The sequence below is a fragment of the Pimephales promelas genome, chromosome 11 (genome assembly GCF_988280905.1).
Source record: "Pimephales promelas chromosome 11, fPimPro1.hap1.1, whole genome shotgun sequence".
Classification (NCBI taxonomy): Eukaryota; Metazoa; Chordata; class Actinopteri; order Cypriniformes; family Leuciscidae; genus Pimephales; species Pimephales promelas.
The window spans coordinates 22,084,316-22,107,162 of record NC_142779.1 but is presented as its reverse complement, the minus strand read 5'-3'; the positions used below and the strand labels follow the sequence as shown (position 1 = coordinate 22,107,162).

Here is a 22,847-nt window from a genome sequence, read left to right as displayed (position 1 = left end):
TAAATGCCATTTGAAATTTTCTTCTTTAATGATGATTTTTGTCGAACTTGTATATTTAAGTTCAGTAATTTCACTTAAATAACAATTAATAGGTAATTATCATTGCCATTTAAGTGAAATTACTGAACTTAAAAATACAAGCTTGACAAAAATCATCATTAAAGAAGAAAATTTCAAATGGCATTTAGAGGCTTTTGCATCTGAACTCTTCATAATGTTGTCAGAGATTGTAAAAAATAATGTATCCAACAAAGTTGAATTGCTTTAGTTTTGAGTTGATTTTCTTTCATTTACAGTAATGACTATCATTTAAGTCTTAAACTCAGGTTTCTCTTCATAAATCAACTGATGCATATGGATGCTACTGGTTTTGGTCCTCTGGCTCTGTAAACTCTTGTAAATACTTATTCTACTCCAAACAGTAACAGGTTATTTACTTATGTACAACATTAACAATGTTTATACATAAATACAAATTCTGTATATTTACACAGTATACAAAATTATTTCTCTGTTTGTTGGATTGGATTAGCATCATAGTCTTACAATGTTTCTATAAAAGGCTACAGTCTACATGGTAAAAAGTTTTCTAGCCAGGTTTAATGTGATTTTCATTTAACGAAAAGAAAAGAAAATAGCCCCTGATACATGGCTATATGTAGCTGCAGTTGGAGCAACACCAATTCACGTATGTAGAAAAGTGAAAATGACATTGATAAATAATTGAGCCTGAATGAAGGTTCTGGACTAGAGGATATTGGCGCAGAGAGAAGCGAGCGCGCAGCGCGTTCTCGTCTAAATGCCCGCGTGCCCGTATGCGTTCTCGCCCGCTAACAGCAGCGAGTGAGTCCCAGTGGGCTTCTCCGCCGTCGCCAACAGGTTTATTAGGGACAGACTGGGTGATACGTGCAGTCGGACCGGTTGTCTTCGCCAAACCTCTTTGAGACGAAGCGGAGCTTATACTTATGAAGATATATCGATCGATATTGATCGACAGGGCGGGTGATTGACGCCGCGGGATCAGTGCAACGCGACCATGGCATCAGATAGTAAGTATCGCGTGGCTTTAAACGATGTGAATTGATTTCTGATCGAATATCGTCATACACAGTAACGTTATATCAGTTTGTTTATTGAAGCTCATTGGCTGATTTTGCTGCAGCAGGGCTGAGCGATGTGTTGCCCAGCATCATCATCTTTCATATCATATAGGCTAGGGTTCATCTCCGCTACTTGACATTATAACAACTGACATGCCATTAAGCCGATTACAAACACGCGTCGATAATTTCATGCGATGTTTTATATAATCCATGTTCTGGCTTTTGCTAGTGCTGTTTCTTTCCTCACCTGCTTCTGCTTGCTAAATTTTAAATAACCTACGTTAATGGTAAAATGTTGTTGTTTTTAGTCATTTTAGATTTAAAGCACACATCATAGGCTAATGGATGCTTAAAACATTTCTCTATTTGTTTTTATTTATTTACAGAGGGTTGGATTGCTCTTAAATAAAAAATGCTGGGTTGTTTTAATCCAATTTGGGGTAAAATATGGACAAACCCAGCCAATGGGTTACATTTTTAAATTACATTTTTAACCCAGTGGCTGTTTGTCCACATTTTACCCAAAATTGAGTTAAAACAACCCAGCATTTTTTTGGAGTGTGCTGTCATTAGCATCACACCAAGAATTTAGTTTTTCAAACAACTGTATGGCTTGAACTTTGAAGAAATAGAATAGGTTGCAAGATTTTTACTGTTTAGATGTATGTTTATGAGGCGTTACTGAACCTGTCAGAATTTAAATTGAAGTAAATATGTCCAATTGAAGAATCATATATTGTCATATGGCAATACAGTGAGTGCAGCCATCTTTCTATTAATAAAGCTTCCGAAAAGGTTTATTTTTGGCTTTGCTGAAAGGCCTTCATGCTCCAAACCAACTTTGTTTTAGATCTCCGAAGGGAAATGTAGGACCCAAGTACTCAATACTTCAGTTAATAAATCATTAAAGGCATCTATAATGAAATGCAGCAGTTTATTTTGCAGAAGGGATGACCTCAGCCACACATAGGGAATATTTCACAAGATTCTGCTCACCAAACTAAAATTTCCATATCAATGTTATAATAGCTTTTGGTTAGACAAGTGCACACAATAAATTAAATCCTTCCTCTCTTGCATACATTCACACACAAGAGTCAACAACTACACTGAAAAAAATAATTTTTCAAAGTTGTAAATACTAAATAAGCTTCATAATGTAAATACTGGAGTAACTTTTTGATTTACTTGCCGTTTCTTTGGAATTATTTTTGAAATTTTCAGTGTTTATAATGAAAGTGGGTTTTAACTGAAAGGTTGAACTGTGTTTTCAGTAAAAGTGTATTATTTATAATCAGGTCAGGGCAGGTTGTCACTTGTCATGCAGTGTACATTCTTGTGTTTATATGCCAATTTTATACAATTTAGCTATAAGTTTCATCTTCCGTTGGTCAAAACATTACATTTTTTGCTGTTTTCCAACTTTTACTTTCAACATTTGGAACTTATAATGAATTTAAATTCCGATATGTTTAAGAAGGTTACTTTGCCAAATGTTAATATTTATTAACAATGGAAAATTGCCTTTGTTTTCATGGGATAAATATTTGAAACCCTATATTACACTATTTCTGTGAAATGCCCCATTTATTTGGACAGTCAAAGAAAAATGGGTATAGATGACACAAATTTCACGATTTAGATTTAATCCCGAATATATTAATTTGGATAAATAATTTAAAATCAGGTACAGTACATGGTAGTGTACAGTACAGCAAATTTTCTCAAAGCAAAAACAAAACCCGAATTATCTCAACCAATGCTGCAAACTACAGAAAGTCTACATTTCTGTAATATTGAAGGTTAAAATGAACTGATTTGTAGATCAATGCATCATCAGGGCTCATTACTTGCCTTGGGAGCATTTAAAACTTCGCCAGTGCAAAGGTTTGTACATTGAAGCCAATGAACCTTCACTTCAAAATAGACGATTAAAACTCTCACTGCAATATGCTGTAAAAATGAAGGCAAATAAAACCATCAGCCTATTCTACAGTCTTCAACCCACAATTTACTCCTTTGTATGAGAGCAAACCTAAAAGAATCAGGTCCTTTGGTATAAACCACATTTGGAGATCTTAAATTTGAGACGCCCAACATTCAATCCGAAAATAGTCATATAACCATTGCAATAACTCCGAAGCTATTCAGGTAAGGTAAAAAAATCAATTTGGTTTTGGCTCATCAGAGGAAAGGAGTGACTTATCCATTCCAAATGTATAGACAGCAATATTTGGACATAAGAATTCACAGATGGTTCGAACGTGGAAAATAGTGTAATGGCAGCAATGGTGTCTGGACATGAATGCTATGGAATCCGTATTCCTGAACAGTGCTCTATTTTTTCTGCACATGCTTTACTTTTGGCTTTGAATCATATTGAAAATACACTGCAGAAAAAATTCTCTAAATCTTGCCTTCAAGCAATGGACACTGTAAAAATGGATCATCCTTTAATGGACTGTATCTTAACCAAAGTGGATTATCTAAATCAGTCCTTCACTGGGTTCTTTCAGGAAATGAGCGAGCTGACGCTGCGTCTAGGAAGCTCTTAATCAGGAAGTTATTGAATGTCAAATTCCTCCCTCAGATATCAGACCGATTATTAACCGATATATTTTAAATAAGTGGTAATAAGAGTGGGATATGTGCAATTTAGAATAATAAGCTGAATGAAACTCATCCGTAAATTACAAACAGACTTTTTTTTAATTAGTTTTAAAACTAAACTTGATCAAGTAGTCTACACCAGATGCTGTAGGTCACACAAGTTTAACCCATCCTTTGTTGCTTAAAGGTGAAGACCCAACTTTATGTATGTTTTGTAAGATTCCTTTTTCTCTCAGACATATTTTATTGGATTGTGCTGGACTTAACGCAAGCAGAATGCTTTTTATAAAGTTACTTCATTGAAGGAGGAATGAAGGTTTTGGATTTGGATTTTTGGATTTTTAATCATATGTTATTTAAAAAATATACTGTATAATATGACTTGTTTATATATATATATATATATATATATATATATATATACTGTAAAAAATATTTAAGTTGATTGAACTGGAAAAAGTGAGTTAATACAATTAAGGAGATTGATTTAATCATCAGAAACTCAAAAAAATAAGTTGTCTGAACTAAATAAATTATTTAAGTTGATTTGACAAAAGAAAAAATGTTGTGATAACAAATCTTGAAAATATTTTTTTACAGTGTGTGTATGTATATATATATATATATATATATATATATATATATATATATATATATATATATATATATATATGTACGTATAATTGTATTTATATAATATTTGTATTTTTTGTATTTTAATTTTTGCCATGAAAATAGCTTTGATTGCTGACATGGCATTAAATAAAAATAATAAACTGATTTGTAAACAAACACTTAAATTACACAAATCTGTGTTTTTCACCTCTCCCTAAGAAATTGTATCTTTTCTTTTCTTAATCACAAACCTTTAGTTATCAGCTTTTAATTTGGCCTGCAAAACAAGTGTTGGTGTGTGTGTGAGGTTCATCCAACCCTCCTTTATGTATTGAGTGATTCATTCTCATTTACCCTTGTCTCGGTTCCTCTGAGTGTGACAGAGAGGTTTTATGATCTCAGGTGTGTGCGGTGTGTGTGTGTGTGTGTGTGTGTGTGTGTGTGTGTGTTTTGAAGGAGGAGACCGAAAGCATTCATCTCAAAATGCCAAACATTCTGATGGAGATAAATACTAGTTTTAAGGGTTTTTTACGTGTGTTTGAGTGTGATAACATTAGAAATCTTTAAAAAAAAATACTTTCTAGAAATGTTTTAAAAAATACATCATAGACAGCATAAAATATCCAACACATATTCTACAGTGACCTGGTGGATGAGTGAGAATTGTGACATACTTTCTGTCTCATCTGATTCAGGCTCTGGAAGTTTTTAAAGGAACTTGTAGGCCTATTTGTAAATTATTGTGAGTGAGTTTTGTGCCCCGTTATGGATACTACTTACTTGGTTATGGTTATGGAATTGGTTTACAGATATGATTTTCTAGCTGGTGGAAAAATGGTCAAAATCTAATATTTCTGTTCTCAGAAGGCAATTTTTTGGGCAGATTACGTTAGAATTCAGTGATTATACCATTCATACATTTGGGTTGGTAAGGTTTTTCATGTTTGTAAAAGTCTCACCAAGCTGCATTTATTTGATCAAAATAGCAAAAAAAAATTAAAAGTTAAAATACAGTTATATTGTGAATCTTTTTACAACATAAAATATTTTTAAAATGTATCATTCTTGTGATCGTGGCAAAGTTGAATTTTCAGCATCATTGCTTCAGTCTTCAGTCTCGTGATCAGAAATAATTAAAAATTAAGGTTTCAAAACAGATTTTTTTTTTTTTTTTTCAGTGATGCCATAGAACTATTTTTGGTGTCCCAAAGAAGCTTTCAGTGAACAGTTCTTAAAAGATCCATGTGTTCAGTGTGAAGAATTTTGTTTTTATTTTTCAAAAGGTAATTTTTCTAGTTTATATAACCTTAAATGGAAAGGTTACATGGGTGTTGAAAGTTCTTTATGAATCTTAATCTTTGCCAAAGAACCTTATATGCTGATAATATCCTTATATGGTGCTCAAGAAATATTTCTTATTATTATGACAGTTTTTCAGGGATAGAAAGTTCATTGGAACAATTTATTTGAAATAGAAATCTTTTGTAACATTGATTGTGCATATATTAATGTAATTTTTGATCAGAAAATTGATTAAAAAAAAATTCACAGGTTTTCCTGTAAAAAGATATACTTGAAAAGCAGAATGTTGTAAGATAAGAGTTTATCCCCAGCATAAATGTATGCTTCATGTTTTAAAAAAGGAAAACAATACCATTCGAATACTTCCGAATCTGTGAATAGGGAATTGGTTTCTTATGTCCAAATATTGCTGTCTATATACATTTGGAAAAGTCACTGCCAATAAGCGTAAGATAAGTGAACTCTGGGTTTGAAATGTCACCATCAAGGCTTGGCCTGCGTGTTGTGAGGCATATTTTTTTCAGTATGTGTAAACTTTGTCTTTGTTTTACTCGGGGTAAACTAACCTTTAGGGGAATTTTTATTTTGGGGTAAATAAAGAAATAAAATAGTCTGCATTCATGTTTAGAAAAATGAGGAGAGATTTTGGGAGAGAACACTTTTCAGCTGTCAGGAAGGGTGTTAGAGCCCGACAGGAAGTTTCCTGAAAAGATGGAGAGAGACAGCATCCTGTAACAATTAACTAAAGGCTAGCGCTTAATGTTAGCTTTCAAACTTTTTTTTTTTTTTAACAAAGGCTTTGTCAACCACAGCATTCAAAAATTTTATTTTTCATCTATCTTATCAGAAATTAGATGTGGAATGTGTGTGCATTTTATTGTCTTTATCTAATTGAAAATATATTAATTACAAATATAAATATATCTTTTTTTTAGCCTTTCAAAATGTGGATTTTTATTAACTGAATCCTTTAACTGCTCACTTGTTACAGTATGCAGTTCATAAAAATCGCCACTAGATGGAGATATTTTACTACGGTTCACATTGTGAAAGTTTTTATTTATTTTTTTTTTTTTAATCACATTCTTGTATAATAATTATATTTAGAGCTCATATAAACTCGGTGCACCCAAGAACAGAAAATCCATGGCAACATGAACCCGTCTGTGTTTATGTGAACAAAGCCATGCTCAAATCACTCCTCACAGAATGCTTGAGCTGTTTCCAAGGAAACCATCCTGCTCATGCAGTACAGAGGTCCGTGTGGGTGTGTGTGAATGTGCTCACAAGGTCAGTGTGTTCTTGCTTGCACATGTAGACGAGTGCAGAGAGCATGGTCAAGTGTTTGGAGATGAAATTCACAGCAGAATGCAGAAGCGCATGCAATCTCGCTTGAATCGTAAAAGAGATTGTTCCCCCAAAAATAAATTAATTTATTCACCCTTATGTGGTTCAAAACACGTTTGACCGACTTTCTCCAGTAAAAACACGAAAGATGATGTTATGACGAATGTTTATGCTGCAGCTGCTCTTTTCTATATAATGAAAGTGGAAATGTTATTTTTTTCTCTTTCTTGTTTTTATGACGATGTTCCAATCTGCTTCCGTTTTTGTTTTTTTCATAATGTGTTAGTGGTTGTTGTGTTCTTTGCTGCGACAACTGTGACTGTGTGCAGGTGCAGATTAGATGGATGTTAATTGTGTTCAGCTTCAACAAACACTCAGACTCAGTGAAATATTCACTCCGCTATGAAACTTAATGGTCCATTTTATACTTGAAGTGTTCCCTTCAAAGCACCTTTGCCGAATATGAGGCCATGGTTTCTCTGCTAGCAGAGATTAGTTCCCTGAAAAACATTGAGCAATGACAAATGAAATCTATGATGTACAATGCTGAACAATTTGGACAGTGCTGTGATAATGTACGAGTCAGTCGGCTCTTTCCTTTACATACAAATCTGGAAAAACAATAACTGAAGAATCAAAAAGGTTTTAAGGTGCCAGGTTTAAAGGTTCTCTAGATCATTTGTTTCGTTAGGAATGTGGTGGTAATGTAGGAGAAACCTGCCCTTTTGTTTGAAACTCATTTATTCTATGATTTTGCTAAGTCTGGTTGTAGTTGGGAAGGTTGATTGCATATTTTAGTTGCTTTTGTGTTTAATTTTATTAGATTGGGTTTGTTTGTTAATTTGGGCCTTGTCCAACAAAAAAATACCACTTTATTTATTTTTATTTTGTTTAAATAATTATACTATTTATTGTTATTTCCTCTTGTTTGTGAAATGGGTCCATTTAACAAATCCTATTTTATTGTTATTTCCTTCTGTGATTAAATTTATCAGTATCACTTTTTCAATAAGGTTCATTAGTTAACATTAGTTAATGTATAAACTAACATGAGCTAACAATGAGCAATACATTTACAGTATTTCTTAATCTTTTGTTAATATTAGTTTATAAAAATCCAGCTGTTCATTGTTTGTTCATGTTAGTTCACAGAGCATTAATCAATGTTAATAAATACAACCTTTGATTTTAATAATGTATTTGTAAATGTTGAGATTAATATGAACTTATATTAGTATGCTGAAGAAGTGTTGTTAATTCTTCATTCGTGGTAACTACAGAAGTTAAATAATGCAACCTTATTGTAAAGTGTTACCAATTTTATCTTCATTTATGGTGTCTTCCTTGGTCCTTTTGGTCTGATGGCCTGCTGGAAGCATTTTCTTTTATTTATTAGGTTTTACCCATAGGCTAGCAGATGTAATACTTTTATAACCCCTTTTAAGTAGAAGGGAAATCTCATCTAGGAAGGCCTCTGTGCTTTAATACCACTTTGAAAATGTGTATATTTAATGTTATTTTATAATTTTATTTAATCAACTTACCAGTTGGTTGTAACATTTGGTGAACTTTAAAGATGCAGGAGAGTAGGAATCTTGACTCATTATGAAAACAACCAAAAACACAAGGAGGAGAACTAGTGCTGTCAAATCGATTAATCGTGATTAATCACAAGTATAGACACACACACACACATATATATATATATATATATATATATATATATAAGCTTTTGATATAATAAATATATGTATATATATATATATATATATATATATACACACACACACATTATACACATTACACACACATATATATTATATAAAAAAAAAAACTTTAAAAGAGTAGTTCACTTTTAGAATATCTTTTGCTGATAATTTACTCACCCCCAAGATGTCCATGTCTTTATGTCTTTCTTTCTTTCTTTCTTCAGTTGAAAAGAAATTTAGGTTTTTGAATGAAAATCTTCCAGGATTTTCTCCATATAATGGACTTCAATGGGAACCAAACGGTTCAAGGTCCAAATGAGAGTTTCAGTGCAGCTTCAAAGGGCTTTAAACGACACCAGACGATGAATACGGGTCTTATCTAGCGAAACCATCAGTCATTTAAAAATTAAATAAACAGGTTTAAGTTTTATAAGCTCAAATGCTTGCCTTGCTCTGTTCTGTGATGAGCGTTTGTGACTCTCCTGTTCGAACTCTTTTTTCAAATCTTTTTTCGAGTCATGACGCGAAGGGTCCTAGATAAGACCCTTATTCATCGTCTGGTGTCGTTTAAAGCCTTTTGAAGCTGCACTGAAACTCTCATTTGGACCTTGAACCGTTTGGTTCCCAACGAAGTCAATTATATGGAGAAAATCCTGGAATGTTTTCATCAAAAAAATTCTTTTCGACTGACGAAAGAAAGACGTGGACATCTTGGATGACATGGGGGTGAGTAAATTATCAGCAAAAGTTTTTTTAAAAGTGAACTACTCCTTTAAGCTACAGCACTAAGTAGAACAGCAGAAATAAGAATAAAGCCATGAAAGGAAAAGACCTGACAGAGAACACAGGAAACGCTGGGGTATAAACAGGGGAAACAAGACAGGGATTATAACATTGGTTCATCATGTCCCAAGAGGAAACCATTTCAATAAATAGCTAAATAAAAAAAGAAAAATGTAAAATGCATAACGGTTTGGTTTAGGGGATTTAAAATCTAACTGTGATCGGTGTATCTGTGTGTCTACTCCCTCACCAGTCACCCCTGAGGCGGTGGGCTTCCTGTCAGCTGTGGGCATCTTTGTCGTCTTGTTGGCCATACTCTTCCTCTTCATCAATAAGAAGCTTTGTTTCGCTCGTATTGGAGGTCTGCCCTGCCTCGAGCAATACAGCCGGCGCAAACGAAGAGACCGTGCTGGGATTCACCAAGGACTGGGTGAGTAATCTTGTTTAGACAAACTTTTTTGCAGACTATTTTGTAAAAGGTGACCTCAAACTCGCATGAAACTCCTCTGTCAGGACATATATCTGAGTGAAGTCCTCATCGTGGGATGGTTGTGGTTTGCTATTGGTCGATCTCATGTGAGTGACCGGTTGTCCCACCCTTGCGCCAGTTAAAGTGTCATCACAGAAGAGAAGAGTTGCTGCTGAAGTTATTTTCATGAAAGATTATCAGGGCACATGATTTTAAAAAAAAATAAATAAATAATGATGTTCACAGTTAAACTATTTTTATAAATACTGCAGTTTTAATTTCATGGTGACTTTAACAAAGTTTTTTTGTAAAAATGCTTTCTATTATCCCATATGAAAATAATAGTCTGTGGTGGGGATGTCTGTTTGATGACCAATGGCAGACTATCTGCATAATGTATTCACTGAGCCACACACATCCCTGTGTGCTCAATGGGTTGTCCCTTTCTCCTGGAAAACATGTTATACAATTTACCTCTGCACCTTTTGGTCACACACATGCACGTACACACACAAACGCACACACAAATGTTTGTTTAACTATATTAATGAGGACATTGCATTGACTTCCATTGATTTTATATCAGGTTAATGATATTTTCTTTGGCCTTACCCATCACAGAAACATGTGCAAAACACTAGAATTAAATAAAAACAACTTTTGGACAAATTATAAGCCAGTTTAACTAGCGAGGACCAGTAAAATGTCCTCACCAGTCGGTTGTTATATTTTAATATATAAGTATATTATGGTTCCATTTGGCCCTCACAAACCTGTACACACACATTCATATGTGCACACACACACATAGTTCTGCCGTGCTATTTCAAAAGCAGCTCCCTTAGTAAATATTCACTCAGTCTGTTGTGCGAGGTGTCCCGATATAAACGCAATGCGTTCAGGTGCCGCTGAACTGGTTTGACTGACGGTTTGTTATAAGTAGAAAGTTGCTGAGGTTCAGGAACTCTAAATGGGATAAATGACTGTTTTTTGAGGAAGTCATTCTGGTAAGTGTTTGTACTAGGGATGCAAAATATATATATAACATATCAGATATTGGCTCAAATTTGAGATTAGATTGGTATTTTGTTGTGCATGCTGGTTTCCATATTTTTGCCATCATCTAACTCTTACTCAAAACTAAGCTGTTAACACTTTACAATAAGATTTCATTTGTTAACTACGTTAGTTAAAATGAACTCAAAATGCTTCTAAAGCATTTTTTTTTTACTTATTTAAACTTAAACGTTTGTTTCAACATGTACTAATACATTATTTATTATAATAATATGTTTTATCTGTTAATATTATTTAATAGACCGTTTTAAAATAAATATTTACATTTAATAAATAATTTAACAAATGTATTGCTCATTGTAAGTTAATGCATAGACATTATTGTAATGTTTGTAATGTTTTATGTATTTCATAACACTGTTAAATGCAATCTTTGGCAAATTTAAAAATGAAAATACATTTTTTAAACTGTACATTATAATGTTATGATGCCTTAATTCACTTGTTGCATTTAAAAATATGTTAGTTTTGTGTTTTTTTAATTATTATTATTATTTAGACAAAATAGTTTTAAAATCACCCAATTATTGGTTATATTGGTCATTAAAAGAAAGTTTCTTCAATATTTTAATACCATTTAAACCCGTTTAAACAGTATTATTTAAAAAGGTTTTCATCAGGTAGCATAAATGCAGTTAACTTTTAATGAAATTGTACATTTGATATCTGTCTGTAGCTGTGTACAAGTGAACACGTTCTTAAAGTGAATGTCTTGTATTGATTTTGTTTTTAAAACAGTAACAACATGAGGGAATTGACTGGAATTGATCTGAAAATAGGCCTACTTTTGAGCTGTTGTGGAAAGCGTTCAGAACATTGTGGAAAACACTTTGAAATCTGATGGAATGGCAGACATTCCTCCGGCAGGTATCCCAGCGTTCTCTTCATGGCTCGCTCAGGTCTCAGACGCTTTCTCCAACGGCTTCCGCCGCCTCGGCCAAAGCCAAGCTGTTGACTCCGAGGTCTCAGTGAGGGATGAGAGTTCAGAAGTGGAGCAGAACTTGAGGCTTGTTCATGGATCTGGAGTGGATGGGTCCTCCATGGATCCACAGGAAACGCTTGTGTTGCGGGGTCAGGGCGACAGGTTTAAATATGGCCCCTCTATGGAGCGTCTGACTCCCATCAGTGAACAGGCAGATGAGCTGGAGAGCAGGAGGAGTCTGCAGGCGTCACGCTGCTCTGATGCTGGTAAGATGTGGGGTAACAGGTGTTCGAGTTGATTGGTCCGTCTTCTTGGTCACTTTTTTGTGGAGTCGGCTGTCCGTTTTAGTTTAGACATCACTTGTGGTTCTGTGCTTGTCACAAATGGGTGACATGCTTACTGTATAACCATTGTCTTTACCTGCCTGTCTGTCATTACCTCTGGATCATTTTAGTGTTATTTATTTATTATGTAGTTTTGGTAACGCTTCCTTTTACAGTCCAGTTACCCATGTAAATACTATGTACTTATTTTAGTAACTACAATTACTGGGTAATAACTAGTACTAACCCTGAACCTACCCCTAAACCTTCCCCTGTTCCATGTACTTACCTTATATTAGCCAGTACTTTCTAGGTAAGTACACTGTAAGTATACTGTAAGTACTGTACTGTAAAAGGAACCATTACCGTAGTTTTTCCTCCTTGCTTCAGTTACTTTTGGCTTAGAATCCCATTATTTTTAACATAAGAGCGGACGTGGCCATTTGTAACTTGAATGTACAAGGCTTCAGTTGTCATCTGGCTCCAGGTATTTTAGCTGTACAAAACCAGTCATTTATACTGCTTTATATTGCAAATTGGTATTTATCATATATTATTCAGATGTATTATCGTTATCATACAGTGGTTTGTAGCACTTACTGTTACTGCACTTTGTTATTTTTTTTAGTTATTTACACTGAAAAATTATTGCTACCTTAAATTTTTAAGTAATCAACTCGGATGGTTTAGTCATTGCAACTTAAACTGACTTGAGTAATGTATAATATAAAAGTTGAAAATTAACTTATTTTGATAAGTTAAAGCAATGGAAAAACCTATGTTGTCATAATTATTGATTCATATATGTTTTACAGTGTACTTCAAGTGGTAAGTCATGAAATCCAAATTTACTTTTATTTTATGGATTATTATCAATGATTTATTAGTGCACGTTATTTATATCAAATACATTTTCTGTAAATCTGCTTTTAAGTACTGCTTTCGTGAAACTATACAAATATAATTGATTGGAAATCAGCCAGGGCTCCAGTTCTCTGTTATATATTATTTCAGACCGTTCTCATCCTTTAGCGTCATATAGAACGCTATATGCAAAAACGGCGCTATACTACGCACGTGGCACCCGTTACCGTTAATATAACACGCGAACCCAATACGTCATAAATCCTTTAGCGTGAATATGACACGTACACCCTACCCCACACCTAAACTTAGCCCTCACAGCGCGTGTTATATTAACGATAACAGGTGCCATGTGCGTAGTATAGCGCCGTTTTTGCATATAGCGTTCTATATGACGTTAAAGGATGAGAATGCGTTGATTATTTATATTTCGTAATATGTTTTTTTCATGATATCAGTTATTGGTTTAGCTTTAGCTTTAAGATATCTGTGTATATTTTATTTAGAGTCTTCAATACTGAATTGGGATTGTTTGCAAAACTTTCTGTGAAATTCTGTTCCTTAGAAAGACACTATATACACAGACATTCAATTCAAACCTGTGTCCGCACGTCTGTTTGATCTTTCTGGATATTTAATATAGTCAGTAAACTGAGAACGCCCTCTCAAAACAAACAGAGTCATTGTATTTACACATGAATACACTACACCCATATCAAACACACATGCCATGTTCACTCCCTCACACACACAAATAGTTTATCAGACATAGTCTAATCTATAAAACACCACTGGTTCATCTTGAACATTCTGAAAAATATCTTATATTTACATTTAGAAAAAAGTTAACCAGTAAATAGGAAAATCATTTTATTTGTCTTTAAGGGGTTGGATTGAAATATGTCAATGGAGCTGAGTTGGAAAGATGTGGAAATTATTAGGAATAAAAAATTTGAGCAAGATGTGGACGCTTCTGTCACCTATATCGATAAACAGGGACATTTGCAGTAGTTGCCATGTTATTTTTTATTTTTTTTACAATCGCTAGGGCACATTTCTCAATACTTAGGTCACTTATTGGTCCTAACTAACTATCAGCTCGGGACCACAGTTAATTTCACATTTGAAATGCACTTAAACTAAAACTTCATACATGTCTCAAATCAAGTCATTCTGCCATAACATTAGCAAAGGTTTTACCCAACAAACTCACTTTGTCACTCATAAAAGAATGAGCTTTAAAGCACAAAAAACAGGCAGCAATATACATTTGTTTTTTGTAAAAATAAATAAATAAATAAATACAAACAATTAACTGTATGTTACATAGTCTTTACATTACAGTACAAAATTATTGTATTAGATGGTTATACAATTGAAAGACTCCATCTGTGGTTTTCAGCTACATCTAATTGTTTTAATAGTATTTAATCTTTTAGATTAATACAGTAATATATTTAAATTAGCTGTTACTGTAGAAATGTAGCAAATTTCTGTCCTATTCAATTTTGTATTATGCTAGGTTTAAACAATTTTTAAAAGAGCATGTAAACATGTGCAAATTGGCCTGTTGGTATATAGAGTTAAAGTGCTGTTTGTGTCTAAGAAATTTGTGTGAGAAATGCAAAGGTGTATGAAAGATGATATTTATTGAAAGATGTAGTCATTGAATGCATTTGTGTCTAAGCAATGGTAAATCATTTTCAGGCTGATGTTGTGCTGAATAGTTTTGAAAAAGTGTGAAAATGTGTCCCAGCGATTGTAATAAACTATAATGGAATACATCTAAGGAAAGATGGACAGTCTGATGCTGATGTAGATGAACTAGCAGCATCATATTCATTTAAAAAAATCTGTACACATGGTTTTGCTTCACCACTATCCACTTTTAAATTGCAAACCGAACACCTTTTCTTCTTCATTTTTTTGGAACAAATTTTAAATGCTTTTCAATTCATATTTATTCTGTTATTTGTTGTTAATTCATATTTGTTTATAATAAATTAACTTTATTTAAAAATGTTACAAATGTATTTATTAACATTAATCACTGAAATGTAGCAGTTTAGTACTGAATCGGAAGCATTTAGTTTCATATAAAGAGCGCGTCAGTTGAAATCTACAAGGATGTTTGTTATTTTTGAGCTCTTCTGTTTGGAACCACACAGATACAGAAAGTGTATATTTTACGGAAATAATCATTAAGGAAAACACTTCAGTGTGAGGGGCCGGTTACCATGGCAACCTCCTTTGCTGGTCCTTGGCCTAAATTGATGTGTGTTTGAGTGCATGATGTGGCGAAATGCAGTGAAATGAATGGACGTGGAACTAAAATGGGCGAGAAAGAGAAAAAAAGAGACTCAAAGACACTAATTGGCCACTCTCATGTGATTAGGTGCATATGGTAGACGTGCTTGTCTACACTCAATTCAATTTCAATTTTTCAATGGAATAGAATGGAATAGAAAAGTAGTTATTGTGGTCAAAGTTTCCTGTATCATTATAAAGTAAAGTTTGTTTTGTTCTTTGTCTGAATTTAGTTTTCTTTTTTAATGGTGGCAGGCATCATTACCATTGAAGAATGTTGGTAACCAGACAGTTGATGGACCCCATAGTATTGATTGACTTCCATAGTATTTTTTTCCTACTATTAATGTCAATGTTGCCTTTATTTTTATAGCACTATTAAAACAACACAAGTTGACCAATGTGCTTTACATAAAAAAAATACTATAATGGTTATTGAATATAAAACAAATTTAAATCATTTAAATAAAATTATTCCATCAAAGGGATGAATAGGCCATGGCAAACAAAAATGTCTTAAAGGTACAATATGGAAGACTGTTTCGCCACCAGGGATCGCTAACCTCTTACAATAACAAAGGCGTATATTAATGACGTATATTCTGCATTAAGCGGAATTATGGATCTTGTCGTCAAGCTGATGGATCTTTTATGGATGAGTGAATATGGTGAAGTTTTTAACATGACTGTAGTATGAAACAGAACGCGATTGCTAGACGTATACCAACGCCACACGCAACGCGAGTCCCGCGGATATAAAGGAATAAGAACATTCATTCTACCGAACTACACACTGAATTACTCACATAGGTCAGTTTATTAGAGGAATTAAACTTGAGGTAACGCAGCCCTGCTTCACTTGCTTTAACAGTTTCACTATCACACTAAATGGCATTTGTGTGTGTTGAATGTTGTTAGTTAGGTTGTTTGTTGGCTGTATGAGACTAAGCTAAATTAACATTAGAGAATAACATACAGATCATATTCTAACTTTTCATCATGTTGAACTACTAAAACATTTATTAGTTTTACATACATTAATTTGCTCACCTGTTTGCTCAAGTAATATGCAACACTCGCGTCTCTGTCGAGTCGAAGTTAGTCGCGGACGTGGAGCTCTCGGCATCTCGAAAGATGTTGATCTTCCTTTTAGTCTCTTTTTTCTTAAAGTCTGCTTGCCATGGTCCATAATGTTCGAACAAAACCCTGCTAGGGACGCTCACGCCGTTGAGCACGCATAACGGCCATAACCCACCCAGTTGTCCACGTCTGTCGCCATGGTTACTATTGCAGTATGAGGTCAAACCTGGCGGAAACCGGACTGGCGACTCCTCACCCCTGCTCACACGTTCCCGTTTCCTTGGTTAAAAATTTTCTCACGATTTACAAATAGTTGGGAACTTTGGGATATTGTAAGTAACCAACTAAACAAAATATATAACATTGGCCTAGTGGTTTTTGGATATTTTACTGCAAAAATCCTGCATATTGTACTTTAAAAACATGTACAGAGTCAGCACCCCTAACATAACTGATTAGCTATTCCAAATTGGTGCTACTACTGCAAAAGCACAATCCCCTTTCTGGCTTAACTTGGTCCTTGGAATTTTCAGCAACTTTTAAGTTGACGAGTTGACTGATACTCCAGTAACAGAGCCAATGTGTTAAAGTCAATGGTGTCCATCAACTGTTTGGTTACCGACATTCTTCAAAAAAAAAAAATCTTCCTTTACAAAAAGAATCTTTGCTCGTCCGGCCCTAGAACTATTCAACTATAGAACACCCAACCACATTGAATTACCTTGCAAGTATGGCTGCAAATTCTGCCTGTAGCAAAACTATAAGGTCATACGATTTCTCTGCATTGATCTTTGTCAATTTTTTGTCTCTTTTTTTGTTTGTCCCTCTGTCCCCTTCCTTGTGCATGTTATTGCAGTGAATAGTTACGGTGATGACGATGAGATTTCCAGTTTATCAGACAGCGATGATGAGTTGGCAAAGCAGTTTGAGATCTCCGTTTCCCGCTCACAAAGCTTCCGTTCAGGGGTCACAGAGCTCAACACCCAGAGCGCACCAGGGCCACATCACAAATTTAAACGTCTGCTGTCTGACCAGGAGGAGGGAAGCACAGAGCTGTCTGACTGTGAAGGTACGTACCTACATTCTCCTGTTTGCTCATACATTTATATATAAATACAGCCACCAGCAGCAATCACTGGGGTCCAAACACTAATGTGTATGAATGAGTGATAAATATGTGAATGTGAGGCAATATGTAAAGCGCTTCAGTGGCCATTGGGTCTGTGAAAGCGCTATATAGATGCAGTCCGTTTACCATAAACCATTTAATGGCCCATTCGGATGATTAGCGATCTAATTGAAATGTATAATATAATCCATCTTGAATCTTCACTGAAAGTTAACAAAGCAATTGAAAAAGACTGCAACTCAGCCACACACAGTGCGAAGAAGTCGCCAACTTACTGCAGAGTCAATAGCTACAGACCTCCAAACTTTGTGTGGCCTTCAAATTAGCTCAAGAACTGCGTAGAGAGCTTCATGGAATGGGTTTCCATGGCCGAGCCGCTGCATCCAAGTCTTACATCCCCAAGTGCAATGCAAAGTCTCAGATGCAGTGGTGTAAAGCACGTCGCCACTGGACTCTAGAGCAGAGGAGACATGTTCTCTGGAGTGACCAATCACACTTCTCTGTCTGGCAATCCGATGGACGAGTCTGGATTTGGCGGTTGCTAGGAGAACGGTACTTGCCTGACTGCATTGTGCCAAGTGTAAAGATCGGTGTGGGGTTGTTTTTCAAGGGTTGGGCTTGGCCCCTTAGTTCCAGTGAAAGTAAATCTTAATGCTTCAGCATACAGTACCAAGACATTTTGGACAATTTCATACTCCCAACTTTGTAGGAACAGTTTGGGGATGGCACCGTCCTGTTCCAACATGACTGCGCACCAGTGCACAAAGCAAGGTCCATAAAGACAAGGATGAGCGAGTTTGGCGTGGAGGAACTTGAGTCCTGACCTTAACCCGATAGAACACCTTTGGGATGAATTGGCTTTATGCACAGCTGCACTACTTCCTGAACTTAAGCCAGCTCCTTAGCCGTTTCTCAATATGCGTACTTGTCTGTACTTGTGTTCTTGTGGACTTGTGAAACGTCATCAGTCGCTGCCCAAGTACTGTTCCAATTCGAAGTTCACATCTAGCCAAGTCCACTTCAAATCCCCGGATGTGTTCTTGATCCGCCCCGTTTACCGAGGATGCATCGAGAGGTGACTTGTGTGGACTTGAGATAGCCAGGTAACCCAGAATGCACCTCGCACCAACCAGCAAGCGTCAATAGGAGAGAGGAAAATCCGCGAAATATCAAAATACTACTGTTATTGAGTCATGAAATGTAATTTTAAGAGTGTTTCAGGCGAGAATGTGGTTGTTTAAATCTCAAATCTGTAGTTTATTTATTACTGTTTAACAACTAGTTTTAATTCCATAGTTTTGATCCAAAATGCAAACTACCTTTTATAGCGCCACCTAGTGTCGGACAGGACAAACTTCCAGTCAACCCTTTTATGATTTAGTTAATAAAACTTGTGCACTTTATGTATTTGGTTCTTATTCACTGCTTGCAAATAAAGTCTCTTTTACGATCTTTATCTTGCAAGCGTTGTACATGCTAAGATATGTGGCCATGGAAGATACCCTTTTCTTAGAATAAGTTAATAATTAAAAGAGTTTGTTGGACGAACTGGTTAATTTATTGTAATATTAATTTAGCCATGTCAAGTTAACCCAATTTACTGACCCAAATATTCATAACAAGTTATTATTGATCATTAATATTACCTATAGAGATAAGTTCCTTACTGTAGTTATGGTTGACTCGCATGTAGATATGGATGACAGCCATATGTTACCTTAATATTTCACTATTATTTGAAGCAACTCCTTGACATGGTGAGAAATTGAGTGCTGAGCCATGTTTTGAAAATGTAGGACAATGAAATGCATTTTAAATATTCAGTTATTTCAAAAGCATTTAAAAAAATTGATTGATTTGTGAAAAAAAGTTGTAATTTGCTAGCTACTTAAATACTAGTTTATTTTTTAAATCAGACCGTGGCTCATATTCAGTCAAAGAAGTTTTAAAGCATTAAACTATCCTTTGACATTGTCAGTAAAAATCAAATGTATTAACTTTATTGTAATCCAGTATTTTTAACTAATATTAAAACTATTAAACATAATTTTTTAATTTTGAAATGTTGTATTGGCAACAAAATGACTAAAGCTAAGAATGCAATAAAAATGTATAAAATCGATAAAACATTACAAAAGCACATAAAAAATTATTAAAACTTGAACTAAAATACAAAAACTGAAAATATAAAAATAAAAGCTAATCCAAAATATTAATAAATATTGTAATAGTGTAAATAATAATTTCAATTGAACAGAAATGTATAGTGTCACTGCTGTGGAATAAAGCTAACCTATGTTTCAGAAGGTGATACAAACCCAAACGCCTCTTGTAGATATTTATAAATGTGACTCTTGTCACATCACTATTAATCTCCCTAATGCTCAGTCAACATCTCTAATCTCTGACTGACTGTACGTTATAATGTGACATATCACAACTAAAACAGCTCCAGTCGGCTGTTTGTGTCTACTGAATTCTTGCTGTATGGAGCTTTATTTCTCGGAATGATCACAGAATCAGTTGCTATGGAAAAGCGTCTTTCCCGTCGGCATGGTAACAAAGCGACTGGATCTGTCTGCAGTTAATTGTTCGCCGCTGTGGAGTAGAACAGTTTGTACCCTGAAACAGATTCCATTCAGTGAAATTCACAGAGTCACGTAGGACAAGCACTTAAAGCCGTAAATTACTGTCATTATCATCTGCTCCGGGGAGTCTGATTGGTCAAATGAGCTTGTCCTGCAATTATGATGACTGTCAGAGTGTCAATAAAATTTCATTTGCTAAATGTTCAGGGCAGTGTGTGTGTGTGTATGTGACGGAGCTGTTAATTGTGTCATTTGCTCTCTATCAAAAGTTTACTGCCAAATATAGCCCTCCATTTATTGGACTCCCCCAGTGGAATTAAAATGTACAAATGAGGTCTCATCCATATCTCAGTTGTTCTGCAATGAGGTTAAATGGAGACTTTTACTTCTTAAAATTTTCTTCTGACTTCAGAAATGTGTCTCAAAGATGTCTCAAACTATGCTCTGATTTGTTAAGACCCCAGAGTCTGCAATCAAAAGTCTTGCTTTAATTTAAATAATAATTAAAAAGTTATCTTAGGAATAAATTATCTGGAATACCTGCATTTTTTTTGTGTTTCTATTTATGACGAGGAATTTTAGGGGAAACATCTGAGATTTAACAATACAATATTCAGTACCACTAGGGTTATTTGTTTAGTTTCTGTTTGGCTGTTTCCCTTTGACCCAGTTTTCCCATGTGTTTCATTGACACATCCTATTCACTTGTCCCTTGTTTTCTCGTTAGCTCCTTTGTTTGCCTTGGTACTTAAGCCCTCAGTTCCTGTCAGTTCTTTGTCCTCGATTGTTTAAACTCCCATGTTTAACAGCAGTGTGGATGTGGTTGTGTTTCTTCTGTTTATTATCAGATTAAAAGATTCTTATAAAGCATTTAGCAATTGTGATTCATATTAATTTCAACATTTACTAATACATTATTCGTGTTAATATTATTTAATGGACCCAAGCTTATATGAACTAACAATTAACAGTTAATAAATACTGTAACATGTATTGCTCATTTTTAGATAATGTTAGTTAAAGGGATAGTTCACCCAAGAATATGAATGTTTTCATCATTTCGTTCCAAACCTCTATCTGTTTCTTTCTGTGATAGTGTTAGCATAGATATATATACTAGATGTCGCATTGTCTGTGGTAGTTCATTAGAACGAATGCGTCAATAAAGCCGCCATCTTGGAACAGGGGAGCCCCTCCACTTTAATGCATCAGCGTCAAAAGTCTAACGGAAATAAAATCCCCATGAATGCGATTTTCTAGTTTTTTTGGTTCGTTCCAACAGTCAGACATGTATTTATCATTGATTCCAGAAAATTTTTTTTTTAAACATTCTTCCTAGTTCAGATTTCATTTGTGTGAACATCATACACGGCACAAAAGTCCGCCACCATCAATTAAGGCAGAGAAAGCAGCGTTACTTAGCTACTTCCTATGACAAGACCCCTGTTCCAAGATGGCGGCGGTTTTTAACGCATGCTTAGAACACCAAGGTGACGTCTAGTCTAGTGTATGTCTATGGAATGTTAGTAGTAGCCATTAACTTTCATAATCCATGGTATAGAAAAAGAACTATGGCAGTCAATGGCTACCAGGTTTGTATGGAAGCTTGTTTCCGCCACGAAAGAAATAAATGTCAGAATTGTCTGTTTTATTTTTTTATTCTGTGGCAGAAACAATCATCCATAGATTTGGAACAACATGAGAGTGAGTAAATGATGACAACATATTTTTGGGTGAACTTTCCCTTTAATGCATTCACTAACAGTAACTAATGGGACCTTATTAAAAAATGTTATCCGAAAACACATTCGTTTACGCATATGAAATAATTATGTCTCGTTCTTTCTCCCTCTCCATGTAGACGCTGAGAGAAACAGTGTGCAGAGTTTTCAAGATCCCCTCTCATCCAGGCGACGCTTTGGGTCTGAGCCGAGAGACCCCTTATCGCAGAGCCCTCTTCCTGAGGCCCGAACCCCCACAGACCCCCTCTCTCTGATGGCGGAGCAGATTTCTGTGGGCTCCCAGGACACAGGGGACGGTCTGGAGGATCTACCCAGGTATGAGGGCAGTCGCTCGGGCAGCATGGGGCGGCAAACCCCACAAAGGAGCCTGGCAGTTGACAACCATGGCTATGACAACAGTGGGGCTATGGATAGTTTCCCTACATTGAGCCCTGAGGTGTGTGTGTGCTTATACTTTTTATACTTCCTACATACACTGCCGGTCAATACAATGTTGTTTTTTTTAATTTATTAAAACTTTTATTCAGCAAGCATCCATTAAATTGATCAAAAGAGTTTTTTTTTTAATTTCTATTTAACAAAGAATCCTGAAAAATGCATCACTGTTTCCACAAAAATGTTAAGCAGCACAGCTGTTTTCAACATTCATGATAATAATAATAATAATACTAAATGTTTCTTGAGCACCAAATCGGCATATTTAAATGATTTCTGAAGGATCATGTGACACTAAAGAATGGAGGAATGATGCTGAAAATTCAGCTTTACCCTCACTGGAATAAATGACATTACGGAATTAATTATATTTAAAAAGAAAAAAAAGTTATAAATTGTAATACATTTTCACAATTATTATTTATTTTTTTTACTGTATTTT

At 34.9% G+C, this 22,847-nt stretch overlaps 1 protein-coding gene across 3 annotated transcripts in view; it reads left to right on the top strand.

The window, feature by feature from the left end:
- Window positions 1–159: 159 nt before the first annotated feature.
- The window catches only part of syt16 (synaptotagmin XVI), a 30,699-nt gene continuing 8,011 nt past the window's right edge, over window positions 160–22,847 (top strand). Inside the window, exons 1-4 of one of the 3 annotated variants that reach the window (XM_039651901.2) lie at window positions 160–1,049; window positions 9,723–9,899; window positions 17,368–17,580; window positions 22,090–22,406. In XM_039651901.2, coding sequence (XP_039507835.2) covers window positions 1,037–1,049; window positions 9,723–9,899; window positions 17,368–17,580; window positions 22,090–22,406 — 720 coding nt within the window. In that variant the 5' untranslated portion in view covers window positions 160–1,036. Of the gene's footprint in view, window positions 1,050–9,722; window positions 9,900–10,825; window positions 10,946–11,753; window positions 12,204–17,367; window positions 17,581–22,089; window positions 22,407–22,847 lie in introns of those variants that run through there. The other 2 variants (XM_039651892.2, XM_039651886.2) reach the window with 2 other exon arrangements.